Raw genomic sequence first — 25,615 nt, 5'->3', positions numbered from 1 at the left:
CCCAAAATATAATCACTTAATCTTTACAATATCATGCATACCTAATCTAATCAGTTAATCTTTTCATCATGATACAAACCTGTACCAAGTTTGAATTGGATCCCTTTTACCTTTCTCATGTTATAGACCGATTACAGACTTTGACCTTTGACCCCAAAATCTAATCAGTTAATCTTTATAACATTATACATATCTGTACTAAGTTTGAATTAGATCCCTTTAGCCGTTCTCAAGTTATAGACCTATTACAGACTTTGACATTTGACCTCTTGACCCCAAAATCGAATCATTTAATCTTTACATCATTATACATATCTGTACTAAGTTTGAATTAGATCCCTTTAGCCGTTCTCAAGTTATAGACCGATTACAGAATTTGACCTTTGACCTCTTGACCCCAAAATCTAATCAGTTAATCTTTACATCATTATACATATCTGTACTGTTTGAATTAGATCCCTTTAGCCGTTCTCAAGTTGTAGACCTATTACAGACTTTGACATTTGACCTCTTGACCCCAAAATCGAATCATTTAATCTTTATATCATCATACATATCTGTACCAAGTTTGAATTAGATCCCTTTAGCCGTTCTGAAGTTGTAGACCTATTACAGACTTTGACATTTGACCTCTTGACCCCAAAATCGAATCATTTCATCTTTACATCATTATACATATCTGTAACAAGTTTGAATTAGATCCCTTTAGCCGTTCTCAGGTTGTAGACCTATTACAGACTTTGACCTTTGACCTCTTGACCCCAAAATCTAATCAGTTAATCTTTACATCATTATACATATCTGTACCAAGTTTGAATTAGATCCCTTTAGCCGTTCTCAAGTTATAGACCTATTACAGACTTTGACCTTTGACCTCTTGACCCCAAAATCGAATCATTTAATCTTTCCATCATTATCCATATCTGTACCAAGTTTGAATTAGATCCCTTTAGCAGTTCTCAAGTTGTAGACCTATTACAGACTTTGACATTTGACCTTTTGACCCCAAAATCTAATCAGTTAATCTTTACCTCATTATACATATCTGTACTAAGTTTGAATTAGCTCCCTTTAGCCGTTCTCAAGTTGTAGACCTATTACAGACTTTGACCTTTGACCTCTTGACCCCAAAATCTAATCAGTTAATCTTTACATCATTATACATATCTGTACTAAGTTTGAATTAGATCCCTTTAGCCGTTCTCAGGTTGTAGACCTATTACAGACTTTGACCTTTGACCTCTTGACACCCAAAATCGAATCATTTAATCTTTACATCATTATACATATCTGTACTAAGTTTGAATTAGCTCCCTTTAGCTGTTCTCAAGTTGTAGACCTATTACAGACTTTGACCTTTGACCTCTTGACCCCAAAATCTAATCAGTTAATCTTTACATCATTATACATATCTGTACCAAGTTTGAATTAGATCCCTTTAGCCGTTCTCAAGTTATAGACCTATTACAGACTTTGACCTTTGACCTCTTGACCCCAAAATCGAATCATTTAATCTTTACATCATTTTCCATATCTGTACCAAGTTTGAATTAGATCCCTTTAGCAGTTCTCAAGTTGTGGACCTATTACAGACTTTGACATTTGACCTCTTGACCCCAAAATCTAATCAGTTAATCTTTACATCATTATACATATCTGTACTAAGTTTGAATTAGATCCCTTTAGCCGTTCTCAAGTTGTAGACCTATTACAGACTTTGACCTTTGACCTCTTGACCCCAAAATCGAATCATTTAATCTTTACATCATTATCCATATCTGTACCAAGTTTGAATTAGCTCCCTTTAGCCGTTCTCAAGTTGTAGACCTATTACAGACTTTGACCTTTGACCTCTTGACCCCAAAATCTAACCAGTTAATCTTTACATCATTATACATATCTGTACCAAGATTGAATTAGATCCCTTTAGCCGTTCTCAAGTTATAGACCTATTACAGACTTTGACCTTTGACCTCTTGACCCCAAAATCGAATCATTTAATCTTTACATCATTATCCATATCTGTACCAAGTTTGAATTAGATCCCTTTAGCCGTTCTCAAGTTGTAGACCTATTACAGACTTTGACCTTTGACCTCTTGACCCCAAAATCGAATCATTTAATCTTTACATCATTATCCATATCTGTACCAAGTTTGAATTAGATCCCTTTAGCCATTCTCAAGTTGTCGACCTATTACAGACTTTGACATTTGACCTATTGACCCCAAAATCTAATCATTTAATCTCTACATCATTATACATATCTGTACTAAGTTTGAATTAGATCCCTTTAGCCGTTCTCAAGTTGTAGACCTATTACAGACTTTGACATTTGACCTCTTGACCCCAAAATCTAATCATTTAATCTTTACATCATTATACATATCTGTACCAAGTTTGAATTAGATCCCTTTAGCCGTTCTCAAGTTGTCGACCTATTACAGACTTTGACCTTTGACCTGTTGACCCCAAAATCGATTCAGTTCATCTTTACATCATTATACATATCTGTACTAAGTTTGATCTTTACATCATTATACATATCTGTACTAAGTTTGAATTAGATCCCTTTAGCCGTTCTCAAGTTATAGACCTATTACAGACTTTGACATTTGACCTCTTGACCCCAAAATCGAATCATTTAATCTTTACATCATTATACATATCTGTACTGTTTGAATTAGATCCCTTTAGCCGTTCTCAGGTTGTAGACCTATTACAGACTTTGACATTTGACCTATTGACCCCAAAATCTAATCATTTAATCTCTACATCATTATACATATCTGTACTAAGTTTGAATTAGATCCCTTTAGCCGTTCTCAAGTTGTAGTCCTATTACAGACGTTGACCTTTGACCTCTTGACCCCAAAATCTAATCAGTTAATCTTTACATCATTATACATATCTGTACCAAGTTTGAATTAGATCCCTTTAGCTGTTCTCAGGTTGTAGACCTATTACAGACGTTGACCTTTGACCTCTTGACCCCAAAATCTAATCATTTAATCTTTACATCATTATACATATCTGTACTAAGTTTGAATTAGATCCCTTTAGCCGTTCTCAGGTTGTAGACCTATTACAGACTTTGACATTTGACCTATTGACCCCAAAATCTAATCATTTAATCTCTACATCATTATACATATCTGTACTAAGTTTGAATTAGATCCCTTTAGCCGTTCTCAGGTTGTAGACCTATTACAGACGTTGACCTTTGACCTCTTGACCCCAAAATCTAATCATTTAATCTTTACATCATTATACATATCTGTACTAAGTTTGAATTAGATCCCTTTAGCCGTTCTCAAGTTGTCGTCCTATTACAGACGTTGACCTTTGACCTCTTGACCCCAAAATCTAATCAGTTAATCTTTACATCATTATACATAACTGCATGTCTTCCCGGGGCAGCTTACCTTTGGCAATCGCCAATATCTTGTTCAGGCATTTGAGTTAGTGCACCAAAAGCTGAAATCTTTGTCGTTGAGATCTCCTCAAAATTATCTGATTAGTCAATGACATATGAATTGCTTTTGTAATATTTTATCAATTCATCTTCATTTCACAGTTCACTCTCTCTTGCTCTGACAAGGAGTAACTCCTGAAACATCAGCTCTACTTTACTCCCCATAACAGTTTGCATACCTTTGTCAACCCCCTTGATAAAACTTATTGTTTGAATTGTGCAAACCGATAGAGACCGACACTATCCTTGATAAAAATCGAGTACGATATTGACAACTCTCTCTCTCACCTTCAGCTCTGGACTGACAGGATGGCCTAGGCCCTAGAGGTACGCACACTCGCCTCGAAACGGTCTAACCTGAGTTTGAATTCCGACCCAACTATAAACTGTCACCTCAGTGTTTCACAGGCAAGGTGAGAGTCGGTCTGCATCGGTCTGGCAATTTCTCCTTAATCTGTTTTTAAAAAGCATCTCATAAGAAGCCAGGTGCAAATTTACGAACTCCCTTTCCTCCGGATAAGACGAATGTCATTCCACCATGTAATAACTTACAAATCAGGTATCTACTACCTATGTTCATCAGCTTTGGAGCCACCACTGGAAGTAAAGAAATCCAATCCCTCACTCATTCATTCGCTCACACTCTTTGTGTCCGTAGTGTAGCCAGCCGGGTCCAATAAGTGGGAGAGAGTCTGAACGGAAGAGTTTGCGATTTCTTTTTTTATCAGGCAATAACTGCACAAATAAAGTCTTCTTTATTGGATAAATTAATTTTCATCCATCCTCAGGCAAATTATTGCTTTGGTTGTTTCTGCAAAAACAGTGAGCAGCACAGAAGGGCCAAAGTATGATGAATAAATTTATTTTTCATAACAAGCAACACGTCGTCGTACAAGTACGTTGCAATGGTGCCTCAAAACATTGTACAGTACTTTCAAAGAAGATAAGGCCCAAAAGCATTCCCTCCTCAAAAACTTTGATCTCCCCCCCAGCCCTCTCCCTCCCACAGATCTCCCGATATCCTTGTTCTCTACTGTTGTGCTTGTGTGCTTCCGTCTCTTTTCCAATCTTGTCTCCCCCTCCCTTTATTATGTTTTGTGTGTCCGTTTATGTGTTTTGTGTGCTAGTGTGCTTGATGTGCTAGCTCTTATTCCCTTTAAGGTGCTAGGATGTGCTTGATGTGCCTCGATCTTGTATCCCCCAAAAAGGCGAATAATCTGTGGATATAACATCTGCTTCCTTTTTATAGATATAGTAACTGTCGAGGGGTTTTTTTTAGGCAATAAACTGCGTCGGCTGGATTCGTTGCCTTCCTCGAAATATATCTGGGAGGTAGTGATCGAATAAAAGAGTTCAGTGAAAATTCACTTCTGGCACCAGTTATGGATGGAGTTTTGCTTTGTTATGAGTGCCGAATTACACCCAGTTAGGTTGAAGTGAGTTGGAAGGATAATTTCAAGAAAAAGTTTGAAGAGAGTTCGAGAATTCGAGTTGCGGATTCTCCAAGTCGACCGTCTTAGCAAGTGCTTCTCAAGCAATGTCAACACAATACACCAGTGCAAATTTGAATGTAGCTGCGAACGATAACCATGTGGGACATTCATGTGCAGTAGCAAACTATTATAGCTACCAACCCCGAACATCATTCCACGATGGGAAAGAAGCATCTTCATACAACGACAATATTATATTTGCTGAAAGTGTTGTTTACATCATCTGTTATTATATTCAACAACGTAGGAGATACTCTTTGGCTCTCAAGCAAAAAAAAAAAATACACTGAAACTTCAATGATGATTCATGACATTGTTAACACCAATGGAAATTCATCAAATCTCAATCTGTAGCTGCTGTGGCCGCTATGGGAAAATACACCCCACACTGCATCCCTACAATGCTCAAGAGAACTACATTTCTCATACAAATTAGCAGTGAAGAAAGGGCCAAGACCATGCACTTATATAAAATTGTCTCTTTCGCACTGCCACATACAATGGGAATACTGAGTTGGTGCAAACCTGAAACATCAGCAATAATGATGAATGAGTTTGCAATCAATTGCTATGAGCTCATGCATTGATTCTTGAGCCTGTGGCTTCAAGTGGTGGCACAGACTGAGACAGAGCGAGGTGGCAAGGCACATGTTGCATCAACTAAACATGTAGTTGACTTGTTGCGTGACCCTGATGAAGGTAGTCCGCCTGCCGAGCTCTTTCAATTTTGCAGCGCCCACGTACGTGCAAGTAGACCTCAAACCACCAAGGATGTCCCGTATAGTGTGCTCAACATCCCCCAGGTATGGCACTTCGACTGCCTTCCCTTCCGATGCCCTGTCAGAAAACATGGACATGTTGAAGACCTCGAGGAGAAATTCGTTCTTTTAGTGAACATCTCTACATTCTGGGAGGAGATCTCTCCAAAAATTAGCAACAATCCCATGGTTATAATGTTCAAGCCAGAATTTTAATGCTTCGATCTCGGACATGCTTCTCATTTGAGAAATGTTTTTCTTTAGAAAATAAAAGATTAAAAAAGAAAGACGTGGCGACACATGCACTTTTAGCATGAAGATCAAAGTAGATGGCCAAGAAAAACCAGGAATAGCCTGTTGAAACTACACACGCTCCTCACTGGGCCCCTAAGGACAAAATGCGTGGTCTTACAAGAAGCTGATGTTTCTGTCTTCAGGCTTATGAGGAAGATAAAAATGAGGATTTAATTGCAAAACTTTTGTTCGGCCTGTGTACTGTTTCATTCCATATTGCATTAGACGTGCTTTAACAAATATTTGATTCACAAAAACCCAATACGTATAGAGGGAGGGAGAGAGAGAGAGATAGATCTTTCCCCGGATCACCAAAGCCAAAAATAACTCCGAAGAGGGAGTGTGCCAGTTTGATGTTTGAAAGCATCAGCCTTGGATAAACACTTCTTCCTTCGTCTTTATTAGCAAAACAAAATCACCTTGAAATGCCTCGCTTCAAAATGGAATCTGTATCATATTTATCAATATAAACATGTTGGGAATGAGATACGCTCCAATTGCACAATCAGGAAGGAGATCTCCATTGGCTATTTTCGTGGACAATCACCCAAGAGTATAGAATGGCCAGATACATTTTCAAAAGTTGACATCAACAGGGCTGACAGGACTGCTTTATTACTGAAAAAGACGCATTTAAAAGCTCATATGGAGTTTGTGAAAAAGCATCTTCATGATACTGCAGGCATGTGGAGAACAGTTTTGTGGTCAGACAAGACAAAAATTGTAACTTTGGTCTAAATTCAAAGTGTTAACGTCTGGCGCAAGCCTAACCCTGCACATCGCCCAGGCAACACTATCCCTAATATCTAACATGCTGGTGGCAGCATCATGTTATGGGGCTGCTTTTCATCAGCAGGGACTGGCAAAATTGTCAGAATAGGAGGGACAATGGACAGAGCAAAGGACAGGAGAATCCTTGATGAAAACCTGCTTGACTCAGCTATTTATCTAAAACTGGGTAGGAGCTTCACATTGCACCAGGCCAATGATCCGACACACAAAGCTAAAGCCACACTAGAGTTGCTGAATAAGAATAAAATAAATGTTCTTCAGTGGCCCAGTCAAAGTCCTGACTTGAACCAATTCAACATTTATGGTGAAACTTGAAGATTGCAGCCCATCAACGATCTCCATCAAACTTGGCAGAACTAGAGCAATTTTCATGTGAAGAATGGGCAAAGATTTCACCATCTGGTAGAGACCTACCCAAAAGGACTCATAGTAGTCTCATAGTACTGCAAAAGGTGCTTCCACCAAGTACTGACCAAAGAGGCTGAATACTTTTGCAACCAGTGAATTTTGATTTGTACATGATTTTACAGGTATGCCTCACATGTAACCTCCTTCAACTATGAGTGTTTAGTTTGATCTCTTCAGTTATGAATAAAAAGATCATTTGGAATTGACAATCACCTCCCCCCATCCCCTCTCCCACCCTTCCTTACCTGTACACTAGGATTTTAGATCAGCTCACGATTGTCATCTAGACATTGCCAGGATGAAATCATCAGCACAAAACAATTTTTGCTGGCCTCTCCTTGGATCTATAATTGAACACATGAAACACTGTTCTCCATGCCAGGGCAATGAAAATGTTTTCTCCGTGAAGGCTGCGCTACACTCATGGGAACGACTTAGGAAGCAATGGCAGAGGATTCAGATTGACTATGCTGTACCTATTGAAGGCTGTATAATGCTCATCATTACAGAAGCTCACACTAAGTGGATTGATACTGTCAAAGATGTACACAGATTGAATGTCTGCACACACCAAGAACAATTTTCAAAGATTTATTATCTGGAGAAGATTCACTTGATTATACAAGGATTACAACAAAGATAGCAGTACACTACACCGACATATACGACCACAGACAGACTCAGCACAACATTTCAAGTAAACCTTCTGCCCAACTTGGTTGAATTCAGTTATTTTATAGTATTTCAGCAAACAAAGGAAAGTCTCCTGGGGCCTCGAGGGGTCAGACTGAGGAATGAGGGGTCAAGGGTTTGAGACAAGTTGGCGCCCATGGACATGGTAGAACATATGTTTAACATTTCAACACAGGCCATAAAAGATAAGTAGCCTTAGGTGAAAGAGTGCAGACATGGTACTTTCATCATGCTGGCGCCACTGGAAGAAACTCTGTCTGGGCTTATTTGGCAAAACAACTTCAATACCTTTAAAAAATTGTATTTATTTCTTGCACAGATTATCAATGTAAGCTTAATTACCCTGCACTCACGAAGCGAAAAGCGGAGTTAAGCATTCAGGTACGTGTGTGTGCAGTGTGCCGTGCGTGTCTGCATTTTAAAAATTCATTTTCTCGGCAACCGTTGGTCCGATTGACATGAGGTTTTCACCATAGGAGCGCCTCTTCCTGTAGAATATTTTAATGATTATTATGACGGCATAGGTCACGTGGTACAGGCACCAATTTGGAAAAACTTCGCACCTCTATATGTCTGAAACCACTCAATGGAAAAAATTGAGACCTGGCTCATTGTCAAGTACTCCCCATGGGGAATAAGATATGTTAATGATGATGTCATCGGTGCCTTCATTATGACATCATAATTCGACAAGTACAACACGTATCTGATCATTATTGAAAAAATTTCAGCAACTGTTGGTCTGATGGACACTAAATTTTCACCATAGGAGCACCTCCTCCTTTCAGATAATCATGATGTCATAGGTCATGTGGTACAGGCGCCATCTTGGAAAAACCAAAAAATGTTGCACCTCTATATTTCCAAAACTGCTGCATGGAAAAAATTGAAACATGGCTCATTGTAAAGAACTCCATATGGGGAATAGGTGTTGTTAACGATGACGTCATTGGCCATAATTATGACTCATAATTCGACAGGGACAACGCTTACTCTGATCAGTTTGAAATGTTTTGAGCGTGATTTATGCAACAATTATATTAGAGAATATAAATTTATGATGTCATCGCTCACGTGGTCTGGCAGCCATATTGGATAAAAGAAAAAAAAATGTTCAAAAACAGAAGAGTTGCCTCACAACAAGTTGACTGCGCAGGGTAAGTATTCTATGAATACCATCTAGTTCCTATAAGTATTCCTAAGCACAGCAAACACACAATTGCTATTACCCATAATGCAGATTGATCAAAGATTTATTATTGAAGTATTTCTACAATCACATCGAAATTGGAGTGCTTCAACCACGAGCAATACATTGAAGATTATAATAACTGGTGTCTTTGTGTTGATCCGTGAGTATTTAAACAATTAGTGGGAGGAGACCATCATTGGAGGTTTGCCATTGCCTTTAAACAGCAACAACAAATGACACATCAATCCTGAGAATTAAACAAGCAAAAAACAAATTTGAAACAAGATGCCGGCGATAGCTCGCCTACTCTTAAGAGAAAGACATCTCATGAACAGTTGGAAGTCCATTCAGACTTCCACAATACTTACATAATGCACGCAGCATCCTTGAATGCTACCATAAAGAGACTACGAGTGTTTTGCCATTCACAGTTTGCCACACATGATTGTTGGCGATAATGTCACCTATTTTCCGAGCTTGGATTTTGCCAGATTCACTTCCACGAACGATATAATCGACAAGTTTGTTACCCACATCATCATACATCAAATGGATTCTACAAAAGCTCTGTCAGTGGAGTAAAGTCTGGTCTGAACAAGTTTAGCAAAAACAAACATGGAAGCCTCCATACCAGACTATTTGAAACCTACCTGTAGTCAGCTATACCACCGGCATACTTTTCCATGGCAGTATCAGAACTCATGCCATAGAAGATTTTGAACTTCTTCCCATTCCTATCCAAAGTTTCACCTCCACATTCATCGTGCCCGGCTAGCATTCCGCCAAGCATCGTGAAATCTGCTCCAGCACCTTCACTCACACAGTGACAAATTCGCTTTGAGTCAGTTACAAGAATACTTATGGAAAGATTGTTACTACCTCCACCACCGAAGGTGGACGGAGCTTGTGTTTTCATCCATCTGTTTGTTTGCATTTCCAATGCATTTCTTCTTTGTCTTCCTCTTCTTCTTCCTCATCGATCATATTCAGCAAATGAAACAATATTGCTAAAATGAATAAAGTATCTAAAGTAGGTGTCAGCTGCTGGTTAATGAGCACTGTGGAATGGCCTCTGAAAGCCTATAAGTACTGAGGTTGTCCCTTAGATGGCCATTGGCCCAGGTATCCAGTCTGGTTCGATCAACGGGTGGACTGTAATGATCCCACGGTGTCTTTTGCGAAAGGTAGGCAAGTTAGTGCCACACCCTGAACAAATTCCAAATTTCTACCAGTCTCAGTCAAATTTCAAGTCTTGTCAATCTGGGATTGATTCTTGATGCACAAGGATCTACCTGCCAATTCTTATTCATTGGTCATTTGCAGGCAGGTCCTTGCAGTCCAGTGAAAAATGTTAAGCCAACTGTCTTATCTGCTATCAATCACTTTTTTTTGTATACCAAGTCGAGACTTTTTGGACATTAAAATACCAAATTATACATTTCTCAAATTGTAGGCCTTTTGGCATCCAGAGCAACTTTCAGATTTCCTTCCTCTTTGGCTGCAGCAATATACTTTCTGCATGCCATTAGGATTTTGTGAGTGACTCCAAGAGTGGACATGTACATGACAACTACGGTGCTACAAACATGTCCTAAACAGTGCTTTCCTTTGAGAAAGTGACTTCGTCACCATCAGTCGTTCTGATGAGCGATTCTAGCAATCTACTTTTCTACAATAAATAATCACAAGGCAGTTTTTTTCCTTTTGTCGATGAATCGCTGGTGCAGCACATGTTCTTCCAGTAATCCCATCCTGGATGAACTGCAAAAGTCCAGGCTTACTGCACACCTCCACTATTTTGTTCCTCTGTTCTCCAAATTGTGGAACTGCTTTCCTGAGGCTGTTCCATCCCGTTCTTCCCTCTAAGGATTCAAACAGGTTCTTATTGTTTTGTATTCAAACTGTGGCTGCTGGTTGCATCATTTATAGAAGCACGGCTGTGTCACTAATGCAGTGCCTCTGATTTCCAGTAAGCTGGCACTCATTTTGCCAACCTCGGAAGGATGGCAGGCTGAGTCAACCCACCTGGTATTATTCAACGGCATGACAGGAGCGCAAACTCAAGACCATATGGTCTAAAGCCAACTACCGTAACTCTTAAGCCAATACCAGGCTATTCAGACCGGTGATGCACCATAATATCATGCCATCCCCTATCCTGCCCTACAATATTTTCTGCCCCCATTAACACTACCTTACCCAACCCTCTTATTTGTAGGTTACTGTGTTTTTTGTTTTTGTCTCTCTCTCTTTCTCTTTCTCTTTCTCTTTCTCTTTCTCTTTCTCTTTCTCTTTTTCTTTCTCTTTCTCTTTCTCTTTCTCTTTCTCTTTCTCTCTCTCTCTTTCTCTTTCTCTCTCTCTCTTTCTCTCTCAAAAATAGTAACGTGAGCAATCAAACAAACAGGATTGAATACACAAATCATACGTTTCCATGATGCGCAAACGCCTGTACGAAAAACAACTGCCTGGCTAAAACTCTGCTATAAAGACATTGCTGAATTACAACGTTGATAATCATGATTTGCAGATGACCATAAGGAAGCATAAGGCATAAGGAAGAAACATGAAATCGTTATTGTTCAGCTCACCAAAAGCTTTTGCAACATCTCCAGGACAGGTGCAGCCTCCATCCTGCCCTCACACATCAACAAAACACAGGATTAAAACAAAAGGTGCAGTTTGAAAAAACCCTAAAACACAGTTGTTCAGAGTATGCCATAAGTGAGTAAAGCCACTGCTGTAGTGGATCAAGGAACCGAAATAATGTGGCCTTTGAGACCGTGGGCTGCATCAGCACATTCGATGACGGCACTTAGCTGGGGATACCCCACACCGGTTTTCTTTCTGGTTGTACACACTGATCCTATATGAAAAACAGAAGGGGTTAGGGCAGCATGCAAGAAACACCATAAATCAGAACGTCCGCAAGTGAATGCAGATGGTACGCGTGTGTTGAATTACAACTGAAGACCCACATATTCCAAAATGCTGCGTGACCACAAGCGCTTTAGAACCGAATCTGCAAACTATATTACATTTCTGTTTAATATACTTTTTAAATAGGGCCTTCATTTGCATACAGACAGAGAGACTCTTCTTCTGTATGGAGGGCTTCTGTCAGGAATCTATAAGGGACAACTTAGTAAGGACAAGGATCCATAATGACGGGTTCTTTGCAAGTGAAATACATCAAGATTTGTCCGCTGGACTGTCTGTTCATTGGTTGTGCTTTGTTATCCAGTTTTGCACACTCGAATCACATATACCTACTGCAGCAAACCGAGTATAGCTGACAGGCTTGCATCATCCAGCATTAATAAGTAAACTAGAACGGCACTCGGTAGAGCACATATCTCCGCCAGGCTGAACAATTTCCGTTTTGGATCCCACTGATAGGCCGGATCTGGATCCGGACCTGAACCAAAATTTAATCGGCTTGTTCTTGTCACCTAACCAACTCATCCACCCAGTTTTATAATAATCCGTCCACAACTTTTTCACATATCCTGCTATATATCGTTTTTGGTCCCATCTCTCAATGGTGAAGAATCACTTAAAAAATTCTCGTATCCGGCACCGGATTTGGATCTTCACCAAAATCTAATCAATTCGTCATTCTCACACACAACCTGTCTCCTAAAATATTGCCTCAATCCGTCCACAAGTTTTTGATGTATCCTGCTCACAAACAGGCAGACAGACAGGGGCGAAAACACAACATCCGTCCACCAAACATCAATATAGTTTTAAAAATAGAGGACCAGTAGCTCCTGTAGCTCACCTGGCTGGTTGCCAAAACGTGGAGTGATGGATGAATCAGCATAAAAACAAGAGCTGGATTTAGAAGACACATTTTAGGTCAGCTAGTATTGACATGATTTTCATAGTTGTGCAACTCTCTGCAGTCTATGAGCCTTAGTTTTTGAGATATTGTCCACTACCGGTATGATGATGTCACTTACTTTTTTGGGTCAAAATTAGCCCTATATAGATAAGGTACAACCTATTTGATAAGGTGCAACCTAAGATGTCTACAATTTGTATATCTCAAGATATTGCCTACTTACTGTATTATGATGTCACTGGTGGCCATATTTTGTCTGGATCAGCTTCTTTTAATCAAATGTTCCAATTGGTGGTCGATCATATATTTTAAGTTTTCACTGATCAGTTAAGCGGTTTCAGAGAAGATGGATTTTTAAGATTTTCCTCTGATCTAATAAGGCTGCCTGACCATGTGACCAATGGTGTCATTGCTATCAAATTACATTTCTTACGTGTTGTCGATATCATATGTACAGTAAAGTTTTGCATCGATCAGTTAAGCAGTTTCAGAGAAGAGGAGTGTTAAAGGTTTTGCTGTTATCCAAAATGGCTGCCAAACGAGATTGAAATGTAAGTACTTTTGGAACCCTTAAATCTTACAATGACTTACTTACAGTGAGTGCCTTCAGAAAGTATTTACACCCCTCAACCTTTTTCACTTTTTGTTGTGTTACAGCCTGAATTTCAAATGGTTTAAATTGAGATTTTTTCTTTCTGATTAATACATAATACCACATAATGTCAAAGTGGAATTTTTCTTTTAGAAATTTCGACAAAATAATTAAAAATGCAATACAGAAATACCTAATTTATATAAGTGTTCATCCCCCTGAGTCAATACTTCGTAGAAGTGCCTTCAGCAGCAATTACAACTTTGAGTTTTCTTGGGTATGTCTGTATCACCTTTGTACATCTGGATTTGGGGAGTTTTTCCCATTCTCCTTTGCAGACTTGCTCAAGCTCTGTCAAGTTGGATGGGGAGCGTTGATGAACAGCAATCTTCAAGTGTTTCCACAGACTCTCAGTGTGATTCAAGTCTGGGCTTTGGCTGGGCCACTCAAGGACTTTCACGTTTTTGTTCGGAAGCCATTCCAGTGTTGCTTTGGGTGTATGATTGGGGTCATTGTCCTGTTGGAATGTAAATCTTCACCACAATCTAAGGTCTTTTGAACTCTGAAGCAGGTTCACCTCAAGCATTTGCCTGTATTTGGCGACATTCATTGCTCCTTCTTATTGTTTTTACAAGTCTCCCAGTCCCTGTTGCTGAAAAGTATCCCCATAGCATGATGCAGCCACCACCATGCTTCATGGTAGGGTGGTATTAGATGGGTGATGAGCTGTACTCGGTTTCCACCAGACGTTGAGCTTTGCATTCCTTCCAAAGAGTTCAATTTTGTCTCATCAGTCCACATAATCTTTTGGCTCATGCGCTCAGAGTCTTTCACGTGCCTCTTTCCAAACTTTAGGCGTGCTGTCGTGTGCCTTTTTCTCAGGAGTTTCTTTCAGCTTCCATCTGGCTACTCTTCCATAAATCCTAGATTTGTGAAGTGCTGCAGAGACAGTTGTCCTTCTGGCAGATTCTCCCATCTCACCCAAGGAACTCTGTTGTTCTGGCAGTGGTCATTTGGCTCTCCCTGACCAAGGCCTTTCTTGCCCGGTTGCTCAGTTTGGTCGGACTGCTACCTCTAGCAAGAGTTTAGGTAGCTCCATATTCTTTCTATTTCCTAATGATGGAGCTCACTGTGCTCTTGGGAACTTTCAACACCCTAGACATTGTTTTATACCGTTCTCCAGATCTATGCTTCCTCACAATTATATCTTGGTGTTCTATGGACAGTTGCTTGGACTTCATGGCAGAGATTCTTCTCTGACATGCACTGTCAACTGTGGGACCTTATACAGAAAGGTGTGTTTCTTTCTAAATCATGTCCAGTCAATTGAATTGGCCACAGGTGAACTCCAATCAAGTTCCAGAGGAATCTCAAGGACGATCAAAAGAAATTGAATGCACCTGAGCTCAATTTGGATTGTCATTGCAAAGGAGTTGAATACCTATTGACTCAAGACATTTCAGCTCTTCAAATTTAAGTAATTTAGAATAAATAAAAAATTCCACTTTGACATTATGGGGTATTATGTGCAGATAACTAACAAAAACATCTCAATTCAATCCATTTTAAATTCAGGCTGTAGCAACAAAATGTGAAAAAGTCAAGAGGTGTGAATACTTTCTGAAGGCACTGTATAAGTGAATTTCAAGGCGTACCTGGTCCAATTCCAACTTTGATGATGTCAGCACCTGAAAGAATTAGCTCTTCCACCATTTCACCTGTAACCACATTACCGGCCTGAGGAACAAACGTCACCCACAAAACGACCACTAAAAAAACACAACAGGTGCGAACGTATATGATGCACATGTGACAGCACACAAGGCCATCTACTTTGTAACGAGTGAGAATGTGGTATATCTTCCCACCATTATTGTCTGCTCAGGAAACCTTTCACGTGTACGTCTCACAACGTCTACAAAATGCTCTGAATAACCATTCGCTACATCCAGACAAATGTATTCGAGCTCTGGCACGGCCTCGACGATAGACGTTAACTTCTCCATATCCGCCTTCCCACTTCCAGCGCTAACTGCCATGTGCTGAAGATATGGTAAGAAAAAAAAAGTGAAATTGTAAATCGTCCATAAAACAACAGCACAGACTCGACAAGTTTCATTCACCATGAAAATCTGATGCCAAGATGAACAGATCCTCTTACCGGTAGGCAGTCGCGGTGTTTGGAAGCAAACTGCTTCCACTGCTCCACGCTGTAGTGCTTATGGATAGTTGTGAACATAAAATGCTGAAGAAGTCAAACATTGTATCAATCAAAAAGTTCGCTTTTAGGCCATGTTGAAGATTAAACATTCACTAATTTGTGATTTCATCTTAATAATTTCATTTCATTTCAATTCATATTAAAATCCATTAACTACTTAAAGTGAGTCCTTAGAAAACGAAATTTCAAAAACATTGGAAAAAAAAAGTTAGGCTTAATATACTCAGTTTTTCATATTCTTTGCAATGGTGCAACTCTCATCGCCAACTAATTTCCATCCAGTTAGTCACCCAAAGTTTGATTCATGGAAAAAAAACTTGAGGTCAAACTTCAAAGAGAGAAATATTTGACCCTCCCCCTACCCCTCTCTCTTTCTCTCTCTCTCTCTCTCTCTCTCTCTCTCTCTCTGTCTTTTTAATACATATATACAGACTTGGCATTTAATATGGAATATTTTTTTTGTGGGGGTGAACTGACTTTTCAAGATGACTTGGATCCAAAAGTTCATTGGAACTATGTTGAAATTATTCGAGATTTTGTTAATGTGACCTTTAAAAGAAACAAAAACCACATTTGACATTTCGAAACAAATAAATTGATCCATGAAAGTGATGTAAACTGATATCGAACTCAATTCACGGACAGTACTGTGTTAAAGTGCTGTACGTTTTCCAGAAGTATCTCTTTATTTTGCACATTAGCCAATTTTTTTTTTAACAAAAACAAAAGTTAAATTACGACTGGGATTACGGACAGTAAAATTACAGTTCAGTACTTCGTGTAACCCCCACGAGCATTCAGGAGAGCACGTACACGTTGAGGCATGCTGTTCACGAGATTTGCCAAGGATTGGACAGGAATCGCTTGCCATGCAGTGAGAATAGCCTGCTGCAATTCACGCACAGAGGGCGGCTGCTGGTCCAAGTGGTCGATTTGACACGTTAATTCTGCCCACAAGTTCTCTATCGGATTCATATCCGGGGACATGGCAGGCCACTCCATATGCTCGACACCACGGTCAGCAAGAAAGTGTTGGATCATGCGAGCACGATGAGGCCGTGCATTGTCATCTTGGAAGACAAAGTTTCCTCGAAAGGCTGCACGAGCAAATGGAAGCAATGTTTCTTCCAGAATGGCCCTGTACTTGAACTGGTTCAGGTTTCCATTCAGAACAACCAGGTCAGTTTTGCCCCCTGCATGAAAAGCAGCCCAAACGGTCACCCCACCATCTCCAGCTTGGACTCTTGGCAATATACAATCTTTGTTGTAGGCTTCATGCACTTGTCTGCGCACTCGGACGCGGCCATCTTGACGATAGACCAGAAATCTAGACTCGTCACTGAAGATCACGTGATTCCAGTGTCCTGGCTGCCATTGACGGTGCTCTCTGGTCAACTGCAATCGGCGCTGGCGGTGTTGTCTGGTCAGGCGTGGCTTTCTCAGGGGACGCCTGGCACAATAGCCTGCTTGAACCAGTCGTTGGTTGACTAGCCTTCTGGATACAGGCACATTTGTCAGTTGCTGCCACCCAGCCCTAAGCCGATTAGCTGACTTGGTACGGCCATTGCGGACTAACCGGTGCAGCTGGCGATCATCCCTCCTTGTGGTTCTGTGGGGATGTCCTGGCCTTGGTATTGGAGAAGGGACACCCCTCTGAGCATTTCGTTTCAGGATCTTTGACACCTGACCTTGAGTGATGCCATACTGCTGAGCAATAGCACGCTGTTTCATGCCGTAATTTCGTAAAGCCACCACTCCATGACAAACAGCATTGTCGAGTTGACAGACCATCTCCAGAGGAAGCGGCAATAACTTTTGGAGACGTGCAGCAGTTGTTTTCCACTAATACAGAACGCAACAACCCTTGTATTCCCGACAGTGAAGCCAATCATCAAATGCACCTGTCCGTACATTTTTCCACGCCACCTGTGATATAATCCTGTTGTTGACTTCTTGCTGCGACAGACAATCAGTGACATGGTTCTTTTAACAATTAAATCACCAAAGTGTAAAAGAAACTCACCAGATTGATATACTGAGTTAAGAAAGTAAACCCAAGTCAAGAAAAAAAAAATATTCCATATTAAATGCCAAGTCTGTTTATATATACTAGGGCGTGCCCGCACGTACGTGCTTGCCCGTACGTGCTTGCCCGTACGTGCGTGCAAAAAAACATGCGTGCAAACAACAACAACAAAAAAAAACTTTGAAACCACGTGGCAGTAACGACCACAGAACCCCCCCCTCTATTTACATGAAATGGTTTGGTCCATTCACAAAGCCAAAGCGAACGGCTTGCGAACCCCCCCCTCTATTTACATGAAATGGTTTGGTCCATTCGCAAAGCCACAGCGAACGGCTTGCGAGTACGGTGACCATACCTTGGGAACCACTTGTCCGATTAATTTCAAACCTTGAAAAGGCACATCCTCGGGTCCCCAGCAATATACCTGGCAAGTTTCAAGTATATCGGACCAGTAGTTGTCGAGAAACAGCGGTCGCATACAGACAGACAGACAGACACACAGAGATTACTGGAATTATAGATAGATATATAAAATCAAGATTTTCCAATAAAAAAATTGATCTTCCAAAAAAAAAAAGATAATTTGCCAATAAAGCGATGAAATCAGTCCAGCGGCTGAGGGGTGTAAATAATTGATTTTCCAAAACAAAAGATGATTTTCCAACAAGCGATGAAACCGGTCCGGTGGCTGAGTGTGTCGCATTGGGATTCTCTTGTGTGTACGATGTGAAAATGTTGTTACAGCTGTGGAGGGACTCTGGAAAGAGTTTGAAACAGCAAAAGGCTTACCTTGTGTGGCCTTTCATGGTTCCAGTTATGCAGCTTTCTTCAGCGAGAAGAGCATGGGAGGAGTCAATTTATTTATTTAGTGCTAGTCACCTGGTTTAATTGATTAGGTGACAGCCAATTGGTTATTCCCTCCATTCACATGTAATAGATGTGGGTAGGTTTTTGGTTTTCATATATATCGAAAAATAACAATTATTGTGAGACTCCAAAACTGCGAGTGGTGAGAGAGCCAGAAACGAGTCCCATACAGACCTTGCTGTACGTCCCGGAAGTGATAAGCACCACCTGCTACACGGGTATCTGTCACCACATCGTTATTATTACCTTCGCAAAAGCGGAAGGGTATGTTTTGATCGCTGTGTATTTATTTGTATGTCTGTGTGTGTGTGTGTGTGTATGTTATTCGCATAACTCAAAAAGTATTCAACCGAATTGCATGAAATTTGGTGGGATGATTGGTTATTATACGGGACACATTTGATTAGATTTTGGGAGCAATCGGGTCAAAGGTCAAGGTCAAGGTCACGAAAAGGTCAAAATCGTATTTTTACCATAGCGCGGTCAATTTTTATCCAATTGGCATGCAACTAATGCCAAAATGTTCAGAATTCAATGCCCGATCTTGTGATATACGACATGACCCAGTGAAGACATTACCCTTGTTAGCGGTTGGGGGTCAAAGGTCAGGGGGGTCACGACCTTGCAAAATGTGCGTTTTTTGTCATAACTCGGTCAATTCTTATCCGATTTGCATGAAATCAGCACCAAACTGTTCACTGTTCTGTTCCCTACACTCCCATGCCAAGTACAGAACAGTAGCTGCGGCGAAGGTATGCGCTCTACCGAGTGCCCGTTCTAGTTAATTATTGGCGCTGTGAGATGCTCTTCCGGGGCCGCGGATATAACCATGCATTTTAGTGGTGACATCAAGGCAGATTTAATTTACATATATATACATACAGTCACGTGAAAAAGTAAGTACACCCCATGTAAAGTTTTGACTTTTTCAAAATATTTCAACAAACAGCTATTTGATCTTCATTTCAACAATATTAATAGATAAAGGTGATATAATATAACAAATATCATGAAACATTTACATTTTGTAGTCCATTGTATAATTTTAAAAAACATCAATGCAAATTTCGCATCCGTTCCAAACAGTTCAATCCAAACAGTTGAACCAAACAGTTCAGTTCAAAAATTTCAGCCAAACAGTTCAATCTTGGTTTCATCAGACCACAGAATCTTGTTTCTCACAGTCTGAGAGTCCTTTCGGTGCTTTTTTGCAAACTCCAAGCGGGCTTTCATGTGTCTTTCACTGAGGAGAGGCCTCCGTCTTGCCACTCTGCCATAAAGCCCAGATCGGTGGAGTGTTGCAGTGATAGTTGTCCTTCTGGAAGTTTCTCCCATCTCCACACAGGATCTCTGGAGCTCAGCCAGAGTGACCATCGGGTTCTTGGTCACCTCTCTTATCAAGGCCCTTCTCCCCCGATTGCTCAGTTTGGCCGGGCGGCCAGCTCTAGGAAGAGTCCTGGTTGTTCCAAACGTCTTCCATTTAAGAATTATGGAGGCCACTGTGCTCTTGGGAACCTTCAATGCAGCAGAGATTTTTTTTGTAGGCTTCCCCAGATCTGTGCCTCGACACAATCCTGTCTCTGAGCTCTGCAGGCAGTTCCTTCGACCTCTTGGCTTGGTTTTTTCTCTGATGTGCATTGTCAGCCGTGAGACCTTATATAGACAGGTGTGTGCCTTTCCAAATCATGTCCAATCAATTGAATTTACCACAGGTGGACTCCAATCAAGGTGTAGAAACATCTCAAGGATGATCAAGAGAAATGGGAGGTACCTGAGCTAAATTTCAAGTGTCATAGCAAAGGGTCTGAATACTTATGTCAATGTGATATTTCAGGTTTTTCTTTTTAATAAATTTGCAAAACTTTCTAAAATCCTGTTTTCTCTTTGTCATTTTGGGGTATTGAGTGTAGATTGATGAGGGAAAAAATGAATGTAAACGATTTCAGCAGAAGGCTGCAACATAACAAAATGTGAAAAAAGTGAAGGGGTCTGAATACTTTCTGAATGCACTGTATGAATGTACACTCTGGGGCAAAAAAATGAGCCAGGCAGTTTTTTTTTTCAAATCTGTAGGTGTGCAGTGCATATTTCAGTTTAAATTGATTACTCATGTTACGTAGCTAAAAGCCCTCCATGTGTTTGATGACAATCTTTATGGAAAAATTCGTGTTTTAAGAAATCTGTTCTCAAAACAATGAAAATTACGAAATTTCTGTATTTTCGCCTTTCATCTTTAAAAGCCAATATCGCAGGTAAGACAAAAATAGCTCAAAATTTTACACATAAAAAAGGAAGACAAGACTTTTGAGTTGTTCTGTGCCACAGATATTTAAAATATATATTTTACTGTTAGAAGTATACTGTTGCAGATTTGAGAATCCTGTGTTTGTAAATATGACCCTCTTGTAAATAGTTCTTGTAAATACCTCCATTTGTGGTAAAGGTCAAAGGTCGTCCCCTTAGCTAGTCCATGTACAAGCACGCGCTAGTCCATGTACAATCATAGAACCTCTCTATAGTTATTTCTTTATTATATGTATCAGTTAAGGCTCTGTTTTCCACTAGTTGATATTGCATTGCACCAAATGAAATAAGATAGATCCCTTACAATATCGCCGTGGCCTCCAAAGCGGCATTTCGCCACCGTTGCATTGGGTGGGGTTATTGGCATCATCATCGCCCCCAAACTCCATTGAAGACGAGGTCATCTCGGAGCAGAAGGTGGGAGGAGTCAGCCAAGCGCCAGGAACAAGGCGCGGCTTTGCCAACGCCTCATCAAGGGGCGGGATCGGTGAGCCCTCGCGACCAATCAAGGCCGAGGTGAGCTCACCAATGGGCGTTTCCAAAAGGCCGGAGGCTTGATCACCACGCGCCTCATAAAAGGAGGTTGGGAGGGACTGTTTCAGAGAGATGAGTGAGAGAGCCCCCACCAGAGAGTCGTTGAGGAGTTCCGTGGCAAACAGTTCTGTGAAGGGATGTACCTGAACAAGCTACGAGGGAGGTGTGCTGAACCGAGGGAGACGCTGTCCCAACCAGACAAGCTCCGACGCATTGCTACGAGCATCCCGGCGGTGTGGACCCGAGGGTGGAGAGTCGGCAGCTGCTCGCTCCCGGCCCGGACGTTCTGTGGACCGCCTGAAACTTTTTCTCTCCCCAGCCATTCCTGCTTCATTCCCATTCGTGTAAGTCTGACTGTCGTCTGTTTGTCTGTGTTGTCTGGGGAATAAGTTAAGCCTGTATAGATAAGCGAGAATTGCACTGTGTCTTCTTCTTCAAGTTATTTTCGTATCTTTCCTTCTCCCTTGGTTCTTTGATTGTGTACATAATTAGTAATAAATTCCTGTTCTTCCTACCTTTGCCTTCTTTCCTTCACATCCGTTCGTCTTTGTGATTTCCCCCATTGAGTACCTGTGGCACGATTTGGCCGACGCATATGAATCGGGTTTAGTCCTTGTTAAATGGCTCGAACCGCGGGCTGCAAAAAACCGCTCGGCAAATAACATCTTGTCCGGGGTTCGAGCGGAGTTACCCACCTGCCTTGTGGAGGGATTGCCAGAGGTGTACGGGAATCCCTTGACCAATTACTTCGGGCAATTCCACCCCACAAGGGAGCGGGGTAGCTTCAGGATCGGAGACAGCCAGTGCAAATAGAAGGGGGATTAACCCCCCCCCGCTAAGGGGAGCACCGTACTCCGTTTCCGCAACAATTGGTGTCGGGAGCGAGATTCAGACCCGAAGTGCGCTTCACGCACTCAAAATTACGAGTGGCCAAAATTTTATTTTATATCCTAAATTTTAAAATAGTGCCATGGATAATCAAGGCGACCGGATGCCGGTGGGGGAGTTAGAAGAAGGGTTAGAAGCAGCCCAGGACCCCAGGGAAGAGGTGGGAATCATGGAGGAGGAAGGCAATACGCATTGGGTTGCGGAGGGTTCAGGCGCACAAGATGGCAGCCTCGCGCACGAGGTTTCAGGTGCACAAAGGGGCGGCGCCGCGGAGGTCGAGCCCGCAGTAGCGGCGGGGGCCACACCCGCTGCGCAGATGGGGGTGGTAGATTTGCAATCATATATGGACACTTTTATGGTACAAATGAGGGCTTGTATGATAGCAGTCAGAGCATAGGATGACTGCTCAGGGTAAACAAGTGAGCGAGCAACTGGGTGACCAAATTGGGTAGTTGGACAGTAAATTTGGGGGATTAGAAAACCAAATTGGGGAATTGAGGAATGACATGGGAAGCCAAATCGGGGGGCTCGACGGCAAAATCGGGGTGCTAGAAGCCAAATTTGAGGGGTTAGACAATAAATTTGAGGGGTTAGACAACAGGTTGGAAGGGCTAGAAGGTAAATTAGGGGGCCAACTGGAGGACATGGGTAATCAAATTGGGGAAATGAAGGAGGGGTTAACGGGGTTGGAAAATAGAATGGCTGCCCAGGAGAACCAGATGGAAGGGGTGAAGAATGGGTTAGGGGGGTTAGAAAACACCATGGAAGGCAAATTGAGGGAAATAGGGGAGCAATCCACCCGGGAAATTAAACAGATGGGGATTCAGATAGAGGAGGTGAAAATCGGGTTAGAAACCAAATTGGATGCCCAGAGGAATGATTTGGAGCAGATGAGGGCGGCATCTTCCAAAGAGATGGGAGAAATGGGGGAGGAGATCAGACGAGGTGTGGGCGAAGAGGTCGCGGGGGTACGCGAGGAGGTAAAGCGGGGTGAGGAGCGTATGGAGAAAGAGGTGAGAAATAGTACGGCTAGGTTACAGGGGGGAATAGAAGACCTGGCACGGGGAGTAGAACAGCTGACGGTGGGACAAAAGGAATTAGGGGAGCAAGTGGAGAAGAACACTGCGGTAATCGGGGGGTTGAAGGCGACACAGAAAGAGATTAAAAAAAAGGACCTGATAGCGACGAAGAGGGAATGTCAGATGGTACACGAGGGGTTGACAAAGAGGTTGGACGAGGTGACAGAGGCAATGGAGACGAAAGAACGGGAAGTAAGGACGCACATAGAAACGACCAAGGTGGCATTAGAGGAAGAAATTGAGGGGGCGCACCGGGAAATAAAAGAGGTGAAACAAAAATTAGAGGAAGTGGAAGAGGGGGTGAGTGAAATTAAGAAGAGACGGAGGGAAATTCAGAGGGAGATAAAGGAGGAAGTGATGGACTATGTACAAGGTCTGTGCTCAAATCGTGATGATGTGCTTACTGACCAAATAAAGAGTTTGCAGGTGGCAGAGGCGGAGCGAAGACGAGGTGCCGAGGTGAGTGGCGATATAATCGGAAATGTATATGGTGTGAGGGGAGATTCAGGGGGCTTGGGTGTTGGGTTGGACCCGGGTGTTCATGAGAGACCAATGGTGAGGTGTATGACTGGTCCGGAGTGTATGGAAAGAGGTGTGCAAGGATGTCCGACTTTGGGGAATGCGGAAGGTATTTGTGAGCCAGCGTGTGCGGGGGTGATCGGGTGTGTGCAAGAATGCACCCCCATGAGTGGTACGGAGTATGTACCGGGAGAGAGTGCGACAGGTGCACGAGGAAGGTGTGGAACAGAGGCGTGTGGGAGGAAAGAGTGTGCGCCGAGGAGTAAGTGTGCTGTCGAGAGTGAGAGTGAACGCACGACAGAGTGTGGTGGTAAGAGTGACACAGAGTACGAGTCGGTTGTGACAGGTGAGAGAGAATGTACACCTGGAATGAAAGGATGCACACCTGGAATGGTCGAGCGCGTGTGGGAATGTACACCTGAGTTGGTAGTGGCGCAAGTGCGAGAGGGCACATTGAAGCGCATGATCGGATGTGCAGAAGAGTGCGCACCCATGGTTGTCACAGAGGACGTGACCGATGAGTGGGCGCGAAGAGGTGTGTTGATGAGGTGTGCGAATGACGAGTGTGTGCCAAGGTGTGCGGTGGTCAGGTGTGTGACGAAGTCTGAGTGTAATGAGTGTACCTGGGTGGTGTGTGAGAGGAAGTACAATAACGAAGTGTATGGAGACACCTGGATGTGTGAATAAGGAACGGAACGTGTGGTGTGAGCATGCAAGTGAAGCATCGACGTTAAACGGATCAGTGGTTAGACCGACTTTTAGCCGACGCGAGCCCTCGGTTCGTGCCGGGCTTTGGGTGCTGCGGGAACCAGCGGGGATCGTAATCACGGCGGTTTCAAAGGAACCGCCATGCGTGATCCGTGCCGGGCCTCGCTCTGCACGGTCGTGTCCATGCTCCGCTAAGCGGAGCAGGCGGCCCGGTTCAAGGGCAGGTAGGAAGGGTCGGCACGGCGACCCCTTGTGGTTGCGGCATTCCGGCCGGGCGAGATCGGGCCATCGGGCGGGAGACCGGAAGGCTCCGTGCCGAGGTGGACCTCGGAATCTCGGCCCGAGCGAACCTCCTCCCCTGAACCGAGTGCCGGACGGATCCAACTGCAGGAAACGAACCACCCGCGTTCATAGCTCGGCTTGGCGAAGCCGAGCTTTGGAAATGTAAAGACGCACCGAGGCTCAAGTTAATGGACGTTTGGTAGGGATAGGGAATTTGTGATTGGCAAAATTGATGAGAGAAATTTGATTGGCAGATGATTGGCAAATTTTGGATTGGCAAGAATTGGAATCGAATGGGAAAAATTGATAATGGAAGACGCCCGAGGTGGAGGGATGGCAAATCCTCCATCCCTCACATCAATGGGGCACATGAGCACTAGCTATGGGGTTTGGCAGTGTAAGCGCGCCGAGGGAGGGTTTGGATAAATGTATAGGGATCTAGAAAAATGACCATAGGTGACATAAGGAGTAAGTAGCGACATTGTACATGTAGTAGGGGATGTAGCAGATTAGTTGGATTATAATGACGAGGGAGCGCGATAATATAAGGGGCGACTGGGAAGCGCGAGTTTCAGAAGGGAGTAGTTAGCTTAGATGATGCCGTGTGTTTGTGGTTTATGGGATGAGGAATTGGTATGGAAGTTTTT

At 42.3% G+C, this 25,615-nt stretch overlaps 1 protein-coding gene across 4 annotated transcripts in view; it reads right to left on the bottom strand.

Moving 5' to 3' along the window:
* Positions 1-4,320: 4,320 nt before the first annotated feature.
* Positions 4,321-25,615, bottom strand: part of LOC137421260 (GMP reductase 1-like) — a 905,715-nt gene continuing 884,420 nt past the window's right edge. For 3 of the 4 annotated variants that reach the window (XM_078771658.1, XM_078771657.1, XM_068107137.2), the window contains 7 exons: positions 15,702-15,785; positions 15,409-15,582; positions 15,196-15,277; positions 11,861-11,967; positions 11,693-11,735; positions 9,755-9,914; positions 4,321-5,804 (listed from right to left, as the gene is read on the bottom strand). In XM_078771658.1, the coding sequence (XP_078627784.1) occupies positions 5,624-5,804; positions 9,755-9,914; positions 11,693-11,735; positions 11,861-11,967; positions 15,196-15,277; positions 15,409-15,582; positions 15,702-15,785 (831 nt within the window). In that variant the 3' untranslated portion in view covers positions 4,321-5,623. The remainder of the gene's footprint in view (positions 5,805-9,754; positions 9,915-11,692; positions 11,736-11,860; positions 11,968-15,195; positions 15,278-15,408; positions 15,583-15,701; positions 15,786-25,615) is intronic. The other variant, XM_068107138.2, reaches the window with a different exon arrangement.

Source organism: Myxine glutinosa, chromosome 2 (genome assembly GCF_964187855.1).
Source record: "Myxine glutinosa chromosome 2, kmMyxGlut1.1, whole genome shotgun sequence".
In the NCBI taxonomy this organism is placed as follows: Eukaryota; Metazoa; Chordata; class Myxini; order Myxiniformes; family Myxinidae; genus Myxine; species Myxine glutinosa.
The sequence above is the reverse complement of the archived record's forward strand: the minus strand, read 5'-3'. Positions and strand labels throughout refer to the sequence as shown.